The 19,421-nt window shown below is 37.6% G+C and overlaps 1 protein-coding gene across 4 annotated transcripts in view; it reads left to right on the top strand.

Annotated features, from left to right (window-relative positions):
• The window catches only part of LOC131076207 (uncharacterized), a 150,436-nt gene extending 135,285 nt beyond the window's left edge, over positions 1 to 15,151 (top strand). For all 4 annotated transcript variants that reach the window (XM_058013264.2, XM_058013265.2, XM_058013263.2 and 1 more), the window contains one exon: positions 13,137 to 15,151. In XM_058013264.2, coding sequence (XP_057869247.1) covers positions 13,137 to 14,342 — 1,206 coding nt within the window. In that variant the 3' untranslated portion in view covers positions 14,343 to 15,151. The remainder of the gene's footprint in view (positions 1 to 13,136) is intronic.
• The last annotated feature ends 4,270 nt before the right edge of the window (positions 15,152 to 19,421 follow it).

Here is a 19,421-nt window from a genome sequence, read left to right as displayed (position 1 = left end):
GTGATGTTCTTTACATGTTCTACAACCCATCTCACTCAATCAATTTCGCATATGTCCTTCAAAAGAAAGTCGAGGGAATGTGTTGTGCAAGGGGTCCAAAAGAGGGATATATGCCTCTTTAAGAAATTTTCTAGACATTATATGCCATTGTATTGTTAGTGGCAACTTCCACTACATTTTCCATGCCCACCTCTAAGACAACCTCCTCCAATAGTAAGCACAAAATTTTTGCCTTTTTGTTTTACTAGAGGTATCAATTAATGTAAAGAAAATTATGTCACCATTTGAAACCGCCAAAAAATTGACAAGGGTGTGGTTTTTTCTATCAGTCCACCCATTTTAAAGAATAGAACATCTGAAATTTTGCTGCTGCCTTTTTTGTTCTTTGGAATTAACTTTGTATTTTCAATAACATCCCAGAGCAACTTCCTACTTGATTCTTTTGGAGAATGTGCCTTGTACCCTTTACCTGCAACTATCAATTCCATCACCAAATTCTTTTGGTATGGGCTCTTTGCCACTTTGAAGGTTGTTGAATTGTTGTCATTGATGTCAGGACTCCTATGCAAACAGAGAACATTATTTGTGCTACCTGTTGGTGTCTGTTTTATCATCTACCAAACATTAGGATAGGATACCCGAAGGTATTCTATCCTCTCTTGAAAAATCACTACTGATTCCAAGGTCTATATGTGCGTACAAGCGACTTTAGTGGAATGGCTTCTTGGGTAGTGTATGCTGAAATTTTCAAGGGGGACTTACATTTGACAAGTATTTTTGAACTGCTGGACTTAGATGGATTTAGCAATTTAGGCTCTTCTTTTTCTTTTTTTTTTTCGGATTTTCCGGGATTTAGACTTTCAAAAGAAAGGGAAAAAGAGATAGGGTTCAGGAAGGCTAATCTAATCCTACGAATTTCGGAGATGGTATCAACTGGGTGCTTTCGAGAAACCAAACCTTGCTTCGCCACACTAGGGACAACTACACAAGGCCGGTGCAATCTTCAATGGGTTGTGCTTTTGATCGAGATGTTGGGATGCACAGGGGATGGGCTCAGACTAACTTTGCACGGTAGAATGGAAATCATCCATTTACCAAAAGTATGAGCGGAAATACACCATCAATTGACACTTATCAAATCTTTCATTCAAATTAACAACAATGAAAGCAAATCTAAATGATTTCTAACTAAGTGTTGAGGCAATTGAAACCATGCAAATCATTCAAATAATAGAGATTACAAAGCAGTGCACATGCAATATATTATTTGGAAATGACCTTAAGCAACAATACATAAAAAACCTCACCCTTTTCAAATGAGAGGAGGCAACCTTATATAGTTTCTCAAAAATAAATGAATGGCCGAGATCAAATAGCGATCAAGGGCCAAGATTGAAAGTCTTAAACCCTAATTAGGGTTTCCCGAAATACTATCAGTTCAAGCAAATGAAAGAGTGACAAGTGGCGCAGCTGCTAATTTTACTGAGGTGAGTGGCCACTTTCCTCTTTCAGAGATTCAACGTATTTGGACACCACGAGCTTGACCTCCTCCATGGTGACACTTGGCAAACTGCCAATCTGGAAGTCGATGAGATCCACATCGTCAGCGCATGTGGCAAGGATGCCTTCCCACTCCACTGCTTGGGTGAGGAAGTTGTCATCGATGGAGAGGAAGTTTGCAATCTTCAAAAGATCGCCTTTGTTAATCATCCCTGAATCTCGGAAGAAGCTTGCCTGAATCCTGGCTCTCAGGTTCTCTGCTTGTAAATGCTTCTCCCTTAGGCTTTCCTTCTGCCAGATCTCTGACGCCACACGGAAAACCTTGCCTAGGATCTCTCTAACCCTTGCCTCTGTCTCAAAACACTTGGTCTCGGATTTCTTCAGAACCTTAATCCGAGTGACCAGAGCATAGTACCATGTGCCGAAGTCGTACCTGTCTCCTGTCTGTATGATGCCTGCATCCACTAAGCTCTTCTTTGACATGCCTCGGATAACCTTCAGGTGAGGGAGTATTTCATTTTGAATTTCATCCACTTCTTCCCAATTGGATGCTAGATCCTGGATACGATCAATCAACAAAGAAGTTGCCTCATGTGCTGATACTAAGTTTTCTACCAGGGTGTCAGCACGTATCACAGCGTCTGAAATCCACTCCTTTTCTTGTGTATGATTTCTTCATATCATCATAGTCCTTCATTGATCCCTGCTGAAGAGGCTGTGGTGGAGTAGCCGGGACTTCATGGTTGAGTGGGCTGGTAAGATGGAGAACATACTTCTTCCACTGCTGGTTCTCTTCTTCCACTTTCTTCCTCTTTTCTTTTTCATGAGCCAGCCTTGTCTTTAGAACGTTGCAGGAGTCATCAAAATATTGGATCTCCTGGTCTTGGGTAGGCTTACCCATCTCTATGGTGGTAATCTTGTAATCATCTGCGGTGACATTGTCCCTAGTCTTCCCTTCTTTGGGCACTGCTATCTGGACTGTCCTGAATCCGACACTGTCTCTCTAAATCAGGGAAAACTTCTTGGCTGGTTTGGGCGGTTTAGCTATAGTGGGTTCATTCACCTTCTCCAAGAATGCTGCGGTAACCTCCTCGGTTGAGTGGGCATCCTTGGGAACCTTGGCCTTTATCCTTGCTCTCAGCCAATTAGGAATGGTTGATTGTTCTATAGTGTTTCGATCAAACTCATCATCTGCTTCTCCTGGGTTCGCTGGTATGCCATCCAAGAAGATTGTAGGGGCTTCAATCTGCCCCCTGTCTGGAGTTCAGAAGACCTTCTCCACCACTTCCTCAACTGGCTGGGAAAGCACTCTTACTTCATCATCAATCACATAGATGTTCATCTCTTGCTCCCCAATTGTACTCTAATCAGGCGCAATGGAAGTAGCACTTAGGATGGAGTGACTTTCGCTGGATTCTCTTCTCTCACCTACAACCCTTTTCCCTGTGACCTTTGTGGAGCTTCCACCCAACTCCTTTCTCTTTCGAGATCCAACACTTTTTGGATTCCGAGCATCACCGACAAAGGTACAAGGATGGACAAGCAGAATATCATCTACTCCCATTAATTCATAAGTTAAAACCACGCCTTTGGCCTTCAATTGTTTTGTCTTTTCAGATGCCCACCACCTTGAGTACTCAACCACGGACCTCATGAGGTCTGCTAGATCTGATTTTTCTCCCTCTGTCCAATCTATGGAGACTAAGGGTTCATCCTTCATCTTCTCAAAACCCGGCTGCTGAAGTTCTAGGCTTTCTTCTACCTGATCAGCAACTTTGAATACTTCCGTTGCTCTCACCATACTCAAAGGAATTCTTGACCAGAACCTCTTCCGGATCTCGAAACTATCGGCTGCATTAGGGCAGTAGTCTTCTAGATCCAGTCTGTGCTCGAACGTTGTCCCTTCAATCTTCTTTATCCTATGGAATGGATTGAAATCTTTTCTTGCCTTGTATTGGTAGAAGGGATACCAGGCCAGTTCTTTCTCAGCAGTAGCTGCAGCTTGTGATGATGGACATGTTTCTAGCCCATTACCAATTGTAAGTGAGGATGTCCCTGCCTTCTTCTGCTTATCCCTTTGAATCACTACATACTCCTCCAATTGTCTCACAACCTTGAGCAACACCACTCGGTTGGTAGGGTAAGCTGGAAGCTTGTATGGGGGCCTAGAGAATCCCTGAATTCGGAGGTAAGTGAACTTTGGATATTGGATGTACCAATACCTGAACCGACCGATGAAGTCCATAGACTCTTGAGAGAGCCTTTGGTGCAGGCCACCTTGAAGGGTCCAGGTAATGTGCATCAGGAAGGTATCATTCACCCTTTTGAAATGGAACTTCTCCTCCATATGGAGCTGGGGATAGCAATCATATACCGGAAATTGGTTCTCCTTGTTCCCAACTTCTCCTCTACAAGTGAGACCTCTGTACTTGTAGGTCCTGGCTAAAGAATAGAACAAGTAAGAACTCATGAAGAAAGTCCTATTCGCCTCCAGATTCCTTAGCTGGTTGTCTAGGTTGTCGCTGATCATACGGGCCCAGTCTATCATTTTTACTCCATTGATTATTTCATTAATGAAATGATACATCTAGGGTTCGAATGGAGCTCCCTGAGGATTTCCTATTATTCTGTTGAGCAAGACAATCATGTCTCCAATGTCCTCCTTGAAGTATGCTTGCACTAGGCTCTTTCTCTGGAGTTTGGAGGCGCCCTTCCTCGGCTTGTCTAGCCAGGAATGGTTAACTATGGCATCATATTCCTCCAGGTGGTCGTGTTACAGACTGTCAGCTTCGTCCTTTGTCATATATACTGCATTGTGGTACTCGAGGATCCTGAAGGCCTCTCTGATGGCCTCATCGCTGACATTCGCCAACACTCTTCCATAAGGTGCAACAATATCCTTACTGATGGGGTTGTAGTGTTTGGCACATTCAACTACTAGTTCATTGCACTGCATGGTGGGAGGGAAGTCGACAGCGTGCACGATACCACTCTTCATCATTTTTCGCGCAATGGTGGTAGGCACAAGGTTGTCTAGACCAAACATTCGCTTCTTAAACTCCCTCAGATTGATGTGTCCGAGGTTGGTGTCGCTGATGTTCTTCCACTTGGAAGTCATTCTCGACTCTGGAGGAGCATCTTTGTCTACCTGGAATTTCATAATGTCTAGGGCTTGTAGGCAAACGATGGAAATTTTAAAGTCAAAAAATGATTTGCAAAGTTTTGAAAATAACGGGGCTGCGAAATGTCTAAGTGTTGGAAAATTTTCCATTTTTTTTATTCTCATACTTAGCCATAAAAATCGAATTTTCACCTTAAAACCTTTAGTCTTAAAGTTGGTTGTGGTTACCACCAAGTGTCAAAACTTTCAAAAAATTTCATACTCAGTAAAAAAAAAAAAGATTTTCTTCCTCCAAAATTTTTGAAAAAAAAATCATTTATTAAATTCTGGAAAATATTCAGAGAATTCACAATTTTAATTTCACCTCTGACTTGGATAGGAGTAAGGCTAGACTTTTCTCCAAAATATTGAGAAAATTCAGAAAAGATGCCTTTCTCTAGAAATCTGTAAGCCTTCTGCCAAAAATATTATTCCACTTCCAGCGATATCTAGAATTTTCTCCAGATGATCTTCAAACTGACATACTTTACTAAGCTCTCCTTAGTAATTTTGAACTTCTTGGTGTAATAATGAATTTGATAATGAAGTATTTGTAGACAAGGTTAAGCAAAACCCCTAAAATCATCCAACTCATACTTCTAATTCTAAAAAAAAACTTTCCATTTTGATTTAAGTTTGAAGATATTCATCAATCCTCCAATATTCCCTTTCAAAAAAACTTTCCATTTTGAATTAATATCTCAATAATTTTTTAATATTCTCTCAATATTCTCAAAAACAAACTTTCCATTTTGGATTTATTTTGAGGATTTTTTTATTTATTTAGATATTTCTTCATTTTGGATTTAATTTTAAAATCCCAGTGGATTTAGTGACATCACTGGCATCTTTGTTTGATTTTTCAATGTGTAGGTGGATTTTCGAATTTTGAATTTCCATTTTCAAGTTTTGGCACACTTTGCCAACCTCTCCAAGGTATGGCGGACTTTGGCTAGAACTCCTTCATGGCCTCCATTAAAGTGAAAATTTGGCTAAGGCATTGGGGCGGACTTTGACCCTTGCTCCCACATGGCCTCTTTTACCTTGGCGGACTTTGGTGTTGACTCCTCCATGGCCTCTCTAGGTGGGGCGGACTTTGGAGTAGGCACCTTCAAGGTCTCCATCATCCTGGCGGACTTTGGCTATGACACCCATGGCCTCCAAACTCATGGCGGACTTTGGGCTTAGCACCCATGTGACCCCCCAAACTTTGGCGGACTTGGGAGAGTGCTCCTCCTTGGGCAGACTTTGGTGTTAGCTCCTTCATGGCCCCTCTAGCCTTGGCGGACTTTGAAAGGCTCTCCACATTGGGCGGACTTTGGAAGGCTCCCCTCATAGCTCTCTTCAAGGCAAAATTTTGGCTAAGGCATGGGGCGGACTTTGAAGGTCCCCTCTCATGACTCTCCCAAGGCATGGCGAACTTTGGCCTTAGCTCCTCTTGCTTGGGCGGACTTTGGTGGTGTCCCCTACATGGCTCCCTAACCTATGGCGGACTTTGGTGGAGGCTCCTTCACCTTGACCCTCTTAACCTTGGCGGACTTGACTCTTCTATCTCTCCACATGCTTGGGCGGACTTTGAAGGTGTCTCCCACATGACCTACAAGACAGTGGCGGACTTTGGAGAGTACTCGTACATGGTTGGGCGGACTTTGGTGGTGCCTCCTACATGACCTCCAATGCATACATGGCGGACTTTGATGGTTGCTCCATGCAAGGCGGTCTTCAACACATCCCCTCATGGGCGGACTTTAGCGTGCTGGCCATCATGGCCTCTTCAACACATGGCGGACTTCTGGATAGCCTCATTTGTACCTGCAAAACCTTTCGTTAGCTAGACTTAGAAGATTTTTAGAGGAACTTCAAAATTTTACAGCTTAATCTAATTTAACTGGATTAACTCGAAATTTGAAATCCATGCTTAGGTGGATCATCTGAAGCAGCAAAAAGCCTAAAATCTAGGGATTTAGCTTTTTAGATCGAAACTTGGAATTTTCGAGTTTCGGTCGAAGTTGGTCAGTAGTACAAGTGCAAACCCTAGGTTTGCATCCCGAAAAAGCAAAAAGCCTAAAATCTAGGGATTTAGCTTTTTTAGGTCAAAACTTGGAATTTTCGAGTTCTGATCGAAGCTGGTCAATAGTACAAGTGTAAACCCTAGGTTTGCATCCCGAAAAAGCAAAAAGCCTAAAATCTAGGGATTCAGCTTTTTTAGGTCAAAACTTGGAATTTTCGAGTTCCGGTCGAAGCTGGTCAGCAGTACAAGTATAAACCCTAGGTTTGCATCCCGAAAAAGCAAAAAGTAGACATCCCTAATAAATAGGAAAAACTTTCTAAAAATAGCCATATCGGGAATCGGGTTGAAAAGGCCAAAAACGAAACTTCCTAAAAAATAGGAAAAAAGCAAAAAAGACAAACTTTCTAAAAATAGAAACTTGTCCAAATTCGTCCAAATCAATTGCGATCTTCGTCCTTTGGTCTCTCTAAGCACTCTGGTGGTGTTCATACTTCAGAATCACATAACTTGCAAAAACTAACTTTCAATTGTCAGGGCCTGGAATGCTCTGAATTGGACAAGGCTTGGTGAAACTGCAGCAAAAAGGTCACAGGACGCTAACAAAGCCCTAGAAAGTAGGAAAATCAGAGGGTCCCCAGTAGCAATGGGGCGATGTGTGGAAAAAGGTCACAACACTACCTATACACAGAAAACTCTTGAACGGGTGAAGACACTCGAGCAGATTTGATAAGCCATTCTGGTGCAGATTCTATACTAATTTTGGTGCAGACTTGTTACAGAAACCATATACCTGATATGGAGCAGATCGAATTAAGAAAACCAGTGACGTCATGTGCAACAATCCACTAGTAAAATCGGTGATTAAATATTGACTTATTTATGGAAGATGGCAAGCAAACATTTCAGATTGGAGTTATGACACCCGACTAAAACAGTGATTAAAGATAAAACAAAATGATTTGGTTGTGGACTAACATTTAATATATTAATATGGTGCAAACAAAACTATTAATACAAATCGATTATATTTAAGAATGCCATGTTTTGGAAAAGGCACAAACTCATATAGTGATGTAATTTTTGAAAAGAATTACACATTAATATAAGCAATGGTTAATGGAAATAAAAGGTGGTGCGATTATTCTCCAAGAGGTGCGATTTGGCTTGGAGATATATATTTTGTTTAATAAACAAAAACATAACAAAAAGGTGAGTCATTCCAATAAGGCATGACTCTTATAAATAAACATATATATAGAAATCAGAAATAGAATGATAAGGATGGGGGAAAGAGTATAGAGGAAAAGGCTGCATACTAAGAGGAAACTCTTTGGTCTGATTTATATCAGACTTAAAGGTGATAAAGAAGACTCCTATACAGTGAATAAAGAGGAGTGTATTGTGAAGAACCTTTGAGATTATTATCCTTGTTTTGGACAGATTTGAGTAAGGAATTAAGGCAGATTTGTGATCAGACCTGTAGCAGACTTGAAGGCAGATTTATGATCAGACCTTTGGCAGATTTGTGTGAAAAGTATGCCAGATTGATAAGGGAGTTATAACTCCTGTGACTACAATCTTGAATGAGGGAGTTATAACTCTTGTGACTACAATTTCTCCTCTTTTGAGGTATTTTCACATGGCTTGGCGTAGAAGTTAAGAATTCTTGCAATATAGTATTTGAGGTGATTAATACCTCAATTAAGCTTCTTCATGCATATGAAATAAATAACACTCTTTGATAGTAGTCCCACTATGGCACATTTCCAAGTGTAGTTGTTGCTTCTTGATGACTTTCACTAATTGATGTTGAGATGGATGCCATTGTATCTAACCTACAGCATGTTTGAATACCAAAAGAACAATGATTAAAATAGGAAAATTGCATAAAATTCATATATAAGATGTATTACAAACATAATATGGTAATTGAATAACAATGCCACTAATTAATTTAACCAAAATAACATTTTTAAACTCTAAAGCATAAAACCTTTTTTTCAGAAAAAAAATAAAAAATAGTGATTTCATTAAAAAAAACTAGTATACATCAGCTTTAAAAGTTCCATAGATCAAATTCATTGCAAGTGAATTATACATAGTATTTACAAATCTGTTATTAACATGCTAGAAGCCTAAAATTATTTACATGCTTGGAAAAAGAGAAAAAAAGAAAAAAGTAACCTAGAAACTTGAAAATGCTCAAATCTTCCATAAAATTCTTTAAATTCACTCAAGGATACACAACTGTTATGTGAGCTTCAGCAATGGGTGTCTAGGATTAAATAACAAATAAATGCATTTTTTTAGTGTTTTTTGATATTTCTGCATCCCAATCTTGTTTCTGCATCTATTGTTTGTGGCCAAGTATTCGAAACAGACTATGCTTAGTTTGTGCGAGTTCTTGTGTGATGTTCAAGTTCATTGAAAACTCAAACTCATAGACCTGCAAGTTTACATGGTGAATACTCTCTGAACAAAATGTTTTATGAAAACTCTGTGAATCTATAATCTATGACCAAAGTTGCATGGACACAGATATGTGTCAATATCAGATACAAATACAACCATTTTTCAAGACCCCTAATATGGATACGGCAAGAAATGGAATTTGTAACAAAACATACCTGTATGTATAACACAATTTGATCATCCATTCATTTTATATCCATTAAATCAATTTAATTCTAAATATGTTTATTCATTTCAATCAAGAGATCTCTTCTCTATTTATTTAAAAGACTAACTTTTTTATAATAATTATTATTCTTTTAAAAAATAACCATACATATGATCCTTTATGGTAGATTGTTCTAATTTATTGGTCTAAGTATATTTTAAATTTAAGTTTCATATACATTTAAAATAGATAAATGCATATTCAATCTACATCATGGCCTTACGTTTTTTATGGTATATTTCAATTAAAAACAAAGGTTCTAATCACTACACCTCTTTCCCACACTACGAACAGAATGAAATGATTGATATATGTAACATGATAGTTGGTTGGTTTGTTACATCGCTTGCATGACTCAAATGTACTATGATTGATCTCCTTTAAAGGTTTTTGGCCCCTGATCATGAACAGTCACCCATATATAGATATTGATAGGGGGTTGGGTTGGCCGACCTCTTGACTAGCCAACCACAATGTACATAGGGTTGGGGTTGTTTTGTTTTCACTTCCTCTATTTGGCAAATTTTAGTGCCATCAATTCGGATTGCGACCATTCCAATAGGTCAAAGCACCCAAAAAAATGCCCATGCGCAAGGGAAGATAGCCAAGAAAAAAGCACAAAGAAAACCTAAAGGAAAATCCCACACATTTTAAATTTTATAGCAATTTTTTAAAGATTTTGGGCAGTTATTTTAAGAAACCAAACCCCACAAATCTGGCGCAGCTGGAAAAGCTTGATTCTTTTGGAGGTGTGTGGGTACAATATACTTGCCTTAACAAATTTGTATCTGTACCTAGTGTTGGGGCTTCAAATTTCCAAATAATTTCAAGCACCCTATTATTAAAAATGGTGGTCACTTCATGGAAATGACACATAATGGATGATTAATGATTTGAACAACTAGAGTAAAGGAGGATATGAATAAATTAATTCCAATGGACCCCATGAAAGACTAGTGTTTTTGATCTGTAGAAAAGATGATATGAACAGAGAATCAAAATGAATGAAACATGAAAATATAAGAAATACCCATTTCATAAAATCAAGTTTCCAAGCTCCAGTAAAAATATTAGATTTGTACAATGTGTTTTTGGCCGTAGACCATACAGAACACCATAAGAAGGCTGAAAAGCCTGTTATTTCGACCTGCATGAAAGAAGATGTTGACTTGAAATGAAAATGTATGCAAATAACAAATCTGATGAAGACCCATTTTAGAAGTGGATGTTTCCTACCACCATAAATTTTTTCAGATTCATATCTGAAGTTTAAGACTGCCGACCAAACAAAAACTCGAAAGATAGCTTAAAGCAAGGTTATTGACTAACTAGTTTGTATATTAATTTCAAAGGGTTTTGTTAATTTTAATGTAAAATGGTGACTTTTCACCCCAAAAGGGGTATGGTGCCCATTCAACCACATATATAAGTGGTTAAAAAATGTAGATATGAGGGGGAGGGTGAGACAAAACTATAGGAGAGACTCTGGATAATATTGTACTATTTTGAACCTTTTAATACAATCAGTTGTTTTCCTTCGCATATGTGCTGTGAGTTATTTCATTTTCTGTAGGCAGTTGTTTGTGATATTATCTAAAGGAGATAAGGTTATTTGTATTCTTACAGCGAAGTTTATGTTCCTATATTATAAATTTGGATTAAAAAGATCTACTCGTGGATTGTAATTGTTCCTTGTAGTTCTTCCTTGAATGGTCCCTTAAGGTTAGGGTTAAATTCATTCAGGCGGTTTATGATATAAACATTTAGCAGATCTCATAAGAAACAGTAACCGACAGATTTACCAAAGGGGGTAGGTTTAAAAACTGTCTCGCAAATCATACATTAAGTCCCAGGGAAATATAAGGCTCTGTAGCCCAAATAACAGGAAAGACACCGGTCATTCACAAATCACAATCTTTACCATATTAATAACCTTTACTACATTAAAGCAATAGGACTAGTTGAGTAGGACACATAAAACCAATTAGCAATAGCATACATACTTATAAATTTCAAGTACAAAGATCGAATAGCTTTCACAACAACAATCTTGAACTCATCTAAAAGCCACCTATCCTAGGAACCTATGCCATTCTGAGGTAGGAAGAATTTAGATCAAGATACTCAATCTGCTATAAAAAGCATTAGTCATCGAAAGCTACTAGTGAATAGGTATACCCGCTTAGGTCTTGCAGAGCCTAAAGTGAGGGAGTTAGTAACCACATAGGTTCACTCTATAAGCTGGCCAAGTCAACTGGAGGGTTTGATCATAGGAGTTGGCATTTCCTTAGAACCTATCCAATCTGTTGATTTGAGACCCAACACCTAGTATGGTGGTACGCATACTGGGGGGAGGAGGGTTGGCATATTTTGTAACACAGTCTATAACATGAACAATACAAATATAGAGCTAAACAAATATATTCAAATATGTTGGAATATCTTCAAATAGACAACATAAAGAGATTGGCCTTAGGGGATCTCAAAATCCCAATGTTTTGATCATTGAATTGATAGTAGAACAGGAGGCTCAAGCTAATGACAATTTATATTAAAAATGGTAGTAGTATTGATGTAGCACATGCAGGATGCTCAAAGACAGTAAAATACTAATGAGATTCTTTCCTCAAAATAGCCCTCACTTTGTCATGAATACCAAGTTGTAACTTCTTATTACTGAGCTGTCAGAAATGTTTACAAAGAAGCTGACAAGTGTCACCTCTTTCTAGAATTTCATGCCCTCATAAACCATTATTTTATTATTATTTATTTGTTGCTTCACAAAGTTAAATTTTTTTTATATCCTTATTGGGAAAGATCCACAAAAAATAATTAATTAAAAAGGGACATTACATATAAGGTGGCCATGCAGAAATGAAGTAACTGGAAAAAGAAGGGGACCAGCCATGGGACAAAGGACCAAGGTGGGATTTCTTCTTGGAAGTTAAGACTTTAAAAAGAGGCATCAGGAAGAGAGAGACAAGTAAAAATAAGATTTGGCCTTAAAGTGTCCATGAATTCAACATCCAAATTTGCTGTGTAGTCCACCTCTCTATTTTCACTTTTTTTGATGTGGAGGAAGTTGAATGTATCAATCTCAATCTTTACTTTTGGTGATGATTCTGCTAACCTGCCATTATTAAGGATGGAATTTCAGCTTTCGCTGTGATATTGGACCAACTTTTCTCATTCATAATTTACAGTTCTCTCTACATAGCCTTTGCTTTAGCAACTTTATTTGAGGCACATCAAAGTGCTTCATAGAAAGTAAGGACTGGATTCTCGAAGTGATCCTTCAAGATCTTGTTTGTTGGCCTTTCAATTTCCTATCGAGGCTCTGTCAAAGTTGAGCTCAATCCTGTTTATTGGTGGCTCCGCCCATTTGACTGGATTTTCTTTCTTCCTGCTTTGATCTATCCCTCCACTAGGAAAAAGGGAACAAAATGTTGGTTAAACTATTTCTTCACAATTTACTTTGAATTGTTATAAATATAATATGAATAAAATTGAAGGCTATTTAGTACATTATCAGGCTGTTTTAAATAATAAGATCTTATAATACTTGTAACTTCTATATAAATTCTATCTGATACCATGGAGTTAATTTTAAGTGACATTTGTGGTGCTCATATCTACACTGGGGACATGTACACATGATTGCAACTTCTGATGTTCCTATTGGCCTATATTTATTGTGAGTGACAATGAACAGATAATGTTTGCTTTTTTGTGGTTTTGTTATATGGAAATCTTGATTCCCATTTATCTGCTTTTGTTTGTTTCAGGGCTTCAACGAAATGGAAGAGGAGCTGACAAATTCACAGAATAATGAGGCTCAATTAAGAGCAGAATTGGCAGAGCTAGCCGCTCAAGTGGATCACCTAAATGAAAAGCTTGTAGCAGCAGAACAGGAAGTACAGGCTGGCAATGAGCAACTTGTTACAGTTTTAATTCAATATGAAGAACAGCATGGTTGGATGAAAGATGAAGCAGATGCTGCAAATAAGAGTTTTGCAGATCAACTTGATTATGTAAAATATTCATTGGCTGAGAAAACTGCTGAACTTGATGCTGTTCATGAAAATATAATTAAGTCTCGAAGGGTCTCCTCTCAGAGTAACAGCCTTGGGCCTGGATGTATAGAACCTGAAGTGGCTCTGGCAAGACAAGAAGATGACTTGAAGCATGAGGAAGAGCTCCATTCTGTAGATGAGCAGAAGCAGAGAGAAATGCATAGATCCTTTCAAGAGGCTCTTCGCAAGCTCTCCATTGTTGAAACTGAACTTGATATTAGAAAAAAGGAAATTGAACATCTTAAACAAAGTAAACAAGAAACAGAGCAGCAGTTGTCTGTAAGTTTGAAGAAGATACAGGATAAGGCATGCTCCATCCAGAAACTCCAAGATAGGATGGTGGAACAAGAAAAGTTATTACATCTTCGTGAAGAGGAACTCAATTCTCAAGCAGATGAAAACAGAAAAGTATCTGACCATGTTGCTGCCCTTGTGTGTGAAGTTCAATCTTTGCAGCAAAGTCTCGTGCTATCTCAATCAAGTATTGAAGAGTTGAGATTAAAGCTTGATCATGCCAAACAAGCTACAGTTTCTGAAATGAGGAAGGCAAGCAAATTTGAGGAAGAGGCAAGATACAAAACTGAAAAGATTGCAATGCAGAATGAGAAATTGGTACAATCACAAGTAAAATATAACAATTTATATAAGAAAAGTTCTTATTTGCAATCAGAGTTTAATAATTCTCAGAGAAAGGAGAAAGAAGCACTATCCCAGATTGAGAGGTTAAATTTGGAATTATCACTGGCAAAAGAGGAAGTGGTCAAATCTGAAGTTAGAATGCAAAATGTTCTGAAACAAGCTAAGGAGCAGATAAATTCTGAAAGGAGGAGATATGATGAGCTAGTCAGTTCCCACAAACAAGCTGAATGGTTCTTGAATAAGTGCTTTGAAAAGGTAGAAAACCTAGAAAAATATTAACTGAAGGTGCAGGAGTTTTGAATGCTATTAAACAAGCTCATTTGAGATGTAAATTGGAGGCAGATTACAGCGGGCTAAAGAATCTGCATAATGACTAGAAGGACAGTTGTAGTCAGGCCCAGGTTTCACTAAACTCAAATTCTATTGAAGAAGCTTACTACTGGTGAGTGTTGTTGATTGCATAGAAGCAGATATCCTTACAAAATATCATGATATATTAAAACATATATCTTTTCTCGGCAGGGTTCCTGAGATTTTCTTGAAAATATCTTTGACCAAAAGTTTTACGAATGTAAATCATTGGTGATGTCACTGATAACATTGCAGTAAATTAGATATTTTCTATACAAGCATGAGATTACAAGTTATGGTCAATCTATTTTACAACTTTTATAAATGGGCTATACACCTTGAATGGTGTAAAGAGCTGTTAAGATTTCCAGCTGCCATCATTGAATAGCAATTAGATCTGTTGCCAAAGGACATCAGCAGCTATTGCTATCATTATTTTCAAAAGTGAATGTGGTTATCTACAGTCATGAAGGCACTTGGTATAATTGAGTTTAGAGAACTTGTGAATAGGGAACATGACTGTCCTTATTGTGATTAGTGACTCCGACTGTGGCCTTTGATAACGGAGAACACTGCTGTCATTGTTCATGATTCGTGAGCATAGCCATTACTAGATAAAACTGTCAAATGATTATGCTATCCTTTGACTTGTCATTGTTGTTGCATCACAAACATTAGTGCTGTCGTTGACATGCTGTCATTTCCACTTATCAATGGATATTGTTGTCATTATTTCATTTGTAAAATAGTTATATGATTGAAGTAATTGATTGGGAATTTTTGTTGTTACAGATTAGCTGTTAATAATGTCATACCTGTTGAGATTGTCATCATTATTGTCTTTTGACATAACAACTGTTGTGATAATAATCTTCTTATGGTTACTGATCAACAACATTTTGTCATTATTGTGACCTATACATTCTTGATCAGTATGGTGTTCAGCAGCATCCTTAATAATGCTGTGATGAATTAATATGGACATCAATACTACTGTCAACATTATAGGAAATATTGCTGATCAAAGTGATTACCATGAAATGTTGTCAAGACAGGACATTGTTGTCCTGAAATGCCAGGTGCGAATGTTGCCACTGCTGTAAACTTAAGGGGTATTTGAAGAGGTTAGGGAGGCATTTTCTGTCAATTATAGTTTTATTGTGTATAGTTTATTCTTTTTGACTTGATAGTTAAGGAGAGCAGTTGGGTTAACGAGTCATTTTTATGTTAGTTGCAAAGGTTTATTATCGTTTTGGCAGAATTACAAAAATTGTTAAATAAATTTATATTACAATTATCTGTAATCAGTGATCTCAAAATTAATGAGAAATTTCCATATTTAAATTCATGATGTATACTCTGTTTACTTAACTCTTACTCTCTATGTAATTAGGATTGCTTTAAATGTTAAAAACATAACAGCTATTTCTCTCCCTTTTTTAATTTTACTGCATTTGTTGGGTTCCTGATACTTTTCCAGTTTCTTTCCAATAATATCCCGAGAATTTGAAAATATCTTTAGCTTTCGGGATGTTGAGAAATTCTTGAGCACAAAATTTGCTGATTTAGTTGGTTTGATAATGATTTATGTGAAGCCATTGTCTTTTGATCTCTTCAATTCTTAGAAAGCTGCATAGAGCTTCCCAAATACCATAAAGCTTTAAAGCCTTTTGGAGCCCTGAATCCTACCTGTATTTCAGATTTCTCTTAGAATCTCATTTAATGTCTGGTATGAATTGTTCACATTGAATTCTAGTTGTTGTGCCTACAATTAATATTGTTGTGACTACGCATACAAATTATATCTCGTATAACCCGCAAGATGCATGTATTCAGATCATTAGAGCTTCCCTATCCGATTTTAAACTTAGTCTGACAACAGGTCAAATTATTGCTTTTTTTGATATATGCGTTCTAAGTGGGAAGAACTTGTGAATGAGGCAGCCTTTGTAACATTGAAGACTATCTACGTTAAAGTTCATAATTTGTTTAGTGCTTTGTATCATGGAATTTCATTGGTGAATAGTTTTTCTTAGAGTATGTTTATTTATATTTAATCTTTTTATTGGCATCTGATTTTCCTCATTTCTTTTTTATATGTTTTTATGGATATACTAAGAAAAATTGCTTATATTACATAGTGAGCAGCTTAAAAATCATTTCAGGATTTAGTTTTTCTGATATCAAGAATCATGAAACATTTGGTGCAACAACAGCTTGCGAAACCAGTGCTCCATATTAGACTAATTTATAGCTTTTTATAAACTGATAAATTGACAAGATGGCATACAATTTTGTTTGGGTGAGGCCACAGAAGTCAGTAATTGGAAACTAAGATTGTCAGTTGACATGTAACTGCTCTTTTTTGGGTACATTCGTGGGTTGGATAAGAGCATGGTTGCATGCCAAGTACTAATGTAAGGTTTAAGTCGTCTTTTTTTTTGTTTTTTTGGGATAAAAGTGGCAAAGCCACTCAATAATTTTATTAATATATATAAAAGTTTACAAAAATCTGGTTCGGACGGGCATATCGGCAGGAAAGAACTAGGCAAAGAAAACCTCTGGTTGTAGCCTTTGATAAAAAACCTATGATTACTTTAAGCCTAATAAATCAAAATTTGTAACTCAATGGCATCCAAATGATGTACAATAAATAAAAAAATATGCTTAAAGAATAGCAAGTCACCACCACCACTATCATGGTGGATCTCCTTGCTCCAACCGCATGACACTATCAACCCTTTGTAGACCCACTCTTGAGTTCTTTTTGCAACATGTAGTTACATAAATACAACATACCAAATCATTAATTGCACACATATGGCCTCGAACAAAGGAAATCGAAAAACATGACCAATGCTCCCATTGAAACCAAGGTAAATCACGAAAATCATAAATTTTGAAAATAGTACTTGAATCTGACGAAACATACAAACCCAAATAACATGCTAATTTATTTCTCCACTAATGATAATAGAATTGAGATACCAAATATTTTTCCCATGGCATGAGTATTAGATCAAAATATCCTCAAATCCAAAAATGACGGAGGAGCATCTTGGGGTGTAGGGACAATCTTGCATCATTCAAAAATATTATAATATTTTTGTTAGTTTTGTTCAATTTTGGTATTTCAGGTCCGGTGAATAAACTTTATAGTTAACAGGGAATCAAGAGTCACTCTTACAATAAATATTTGAGGTGAGCATCCTGTTTCAAGATGGATTATTTTAATATATTATATAACATGCAATATTTTGTCATGAATATTTTCAAATCATCAATCAATTTGCAATATAAGACCAACAGGAGTTATTGACTATTTTTCACATATAGAATCTACGACAACTTGGTTATGATAGAGCAATAAATAAAGAGATAAAACTAGTGGAAGGAATTTTGAACATCCAAATGGTGGTGTTTACTATTATATATTGTCAAGATTTAAAATTATTAAATGGTGGGAGTTACAAAGTGGACACACGAAGCTATTATTGGGGGGACATGAGGGGAGGGGTGTGGGGCATTTTTAGCAAATTTGATTAAAAAGGAGAGGGAAAATGTACTAAAACACTTTTGAATGACCAAGAGGAGTGTTGAGTGTTGGCATTGAATTTGTCATTGATGACAACATGTGTGTGTGCATGGCTAAGTTGATGGAGTTGCAGAGAGACATACTAGACACCCATTTGATGAAAATGCAGTTAGCATGCAGAGTTGATTGATGTCATCAATTAAGAAGCTGCAATGGTTATAGTGATGCAGGATGATGAGGTCTCAGAGGAAGATCAGATTGGATCATATGGTGTTGCATCTGGATGGTAGAGCTATGCATGTTGAATTTATATGCATGGAGGTTGCATGAAGTTAATGGCCTCAAATAAGATTGAGAGGACAATGGAGTTTTCTATTGGACCTACAGGTGATTAAAGGACCAAGGCCATAGAGCTGTCATGCCATGGGACAAATATGATTGACCAAGAGTGTGTCATTGGGACATGAAAATGGACAAGGATGACATAGACAATTATGTTGGAAATGTATTGTGAAATCTGGTCTGACCTAGAAAAAGTTAGCTCCAGTTGTGTATAACACGCTATGTTAGTCGCATGCAGTTACAGGGAGTATCGTTCGCAGTTGTCAATAACACGTAGCTTATCGCTATAAAGGTACAAGTCGAGAAATGTTAAAAAAATCCTTAGTTTGGTTGTTTTTCAGCACGATCGTGTTTCTATCTCAGCGACATCATCTATTTCGGTGACTTGGTCTATCGCTGTGACTGAATTTAGGCTATACAATCAACTATATGCTATGCCGACATGTCTTCCATTTCGGCATAACCTTGAGTTTCGGCGTGACTCAAAATGCTTTTGGTCAGCCCTTGGAGATACACCGAAATGGCTTTTCGATATAGTTTGTGTCTCAGCGATATGTGTTCCTCTTCGGTATGATTGAAGGCTTGTGTTGATGACATGAAGGTCAATAACATGACGGTTGTGCGGCCCCCGCTATCTCGCAGCATGAACGATTGAAGATAAGCGACCATGCGGGGTAACGTTGCATTGTGGTGGATGAAGTTAATAACACGACGACTTAGTCACCCCACCATCCTGCAACAAGAAACACTTAAGGCAAAACACTATGCGGGCTAGTCGCTAAATTGTGATAGAGAAATCAATAACACGACAGGTTATGTGCCCCTGCAATCTCACGGTTGAAATAGGTGAAGCAAATGTGTGTCCATGGGTGAACGAGATATGTGACGCCCTCGCGATCCTGCGACATGTTATCCAAGAGTAAAGATAACCTTGCGGGGTAACATAAAAGTAAGGCGAATGGAGTCCCATGCTATCCCGCACCGAATGAAATGTAAGAAAGATGAGCTCATAGGGAAACAAAGAACAAGGTAAGAGGTTGATCCTGCTATCCCGCGACATTGAAAAAGGGAGAAATAATGATTGTGTGGGGTAAAAAATACAAAAGAGGATTGATGCATCTTGCTAGCCC

Source organism: Cryptomeria japonica, chromosome 3 (assembly GCF_030272615.1).
Source record: "Cryptomeria japonica chromosome 3, Sugi_1.0, whole genome shotgun sequence".
Classification (NCBI taxonomy): domain Eukaryota; kingdom Viridiplantae; phylum Streptophyta; class Pinopsida; order Cupressales; family Cupressaceae; genus Cryptomeria; species Cryptomeria japonica.
The sequence above is the reverse complement of the archived record's forward strand: the minus strand, read 5'-3'. Positions and strand labels throughout refer to the sequence as shown.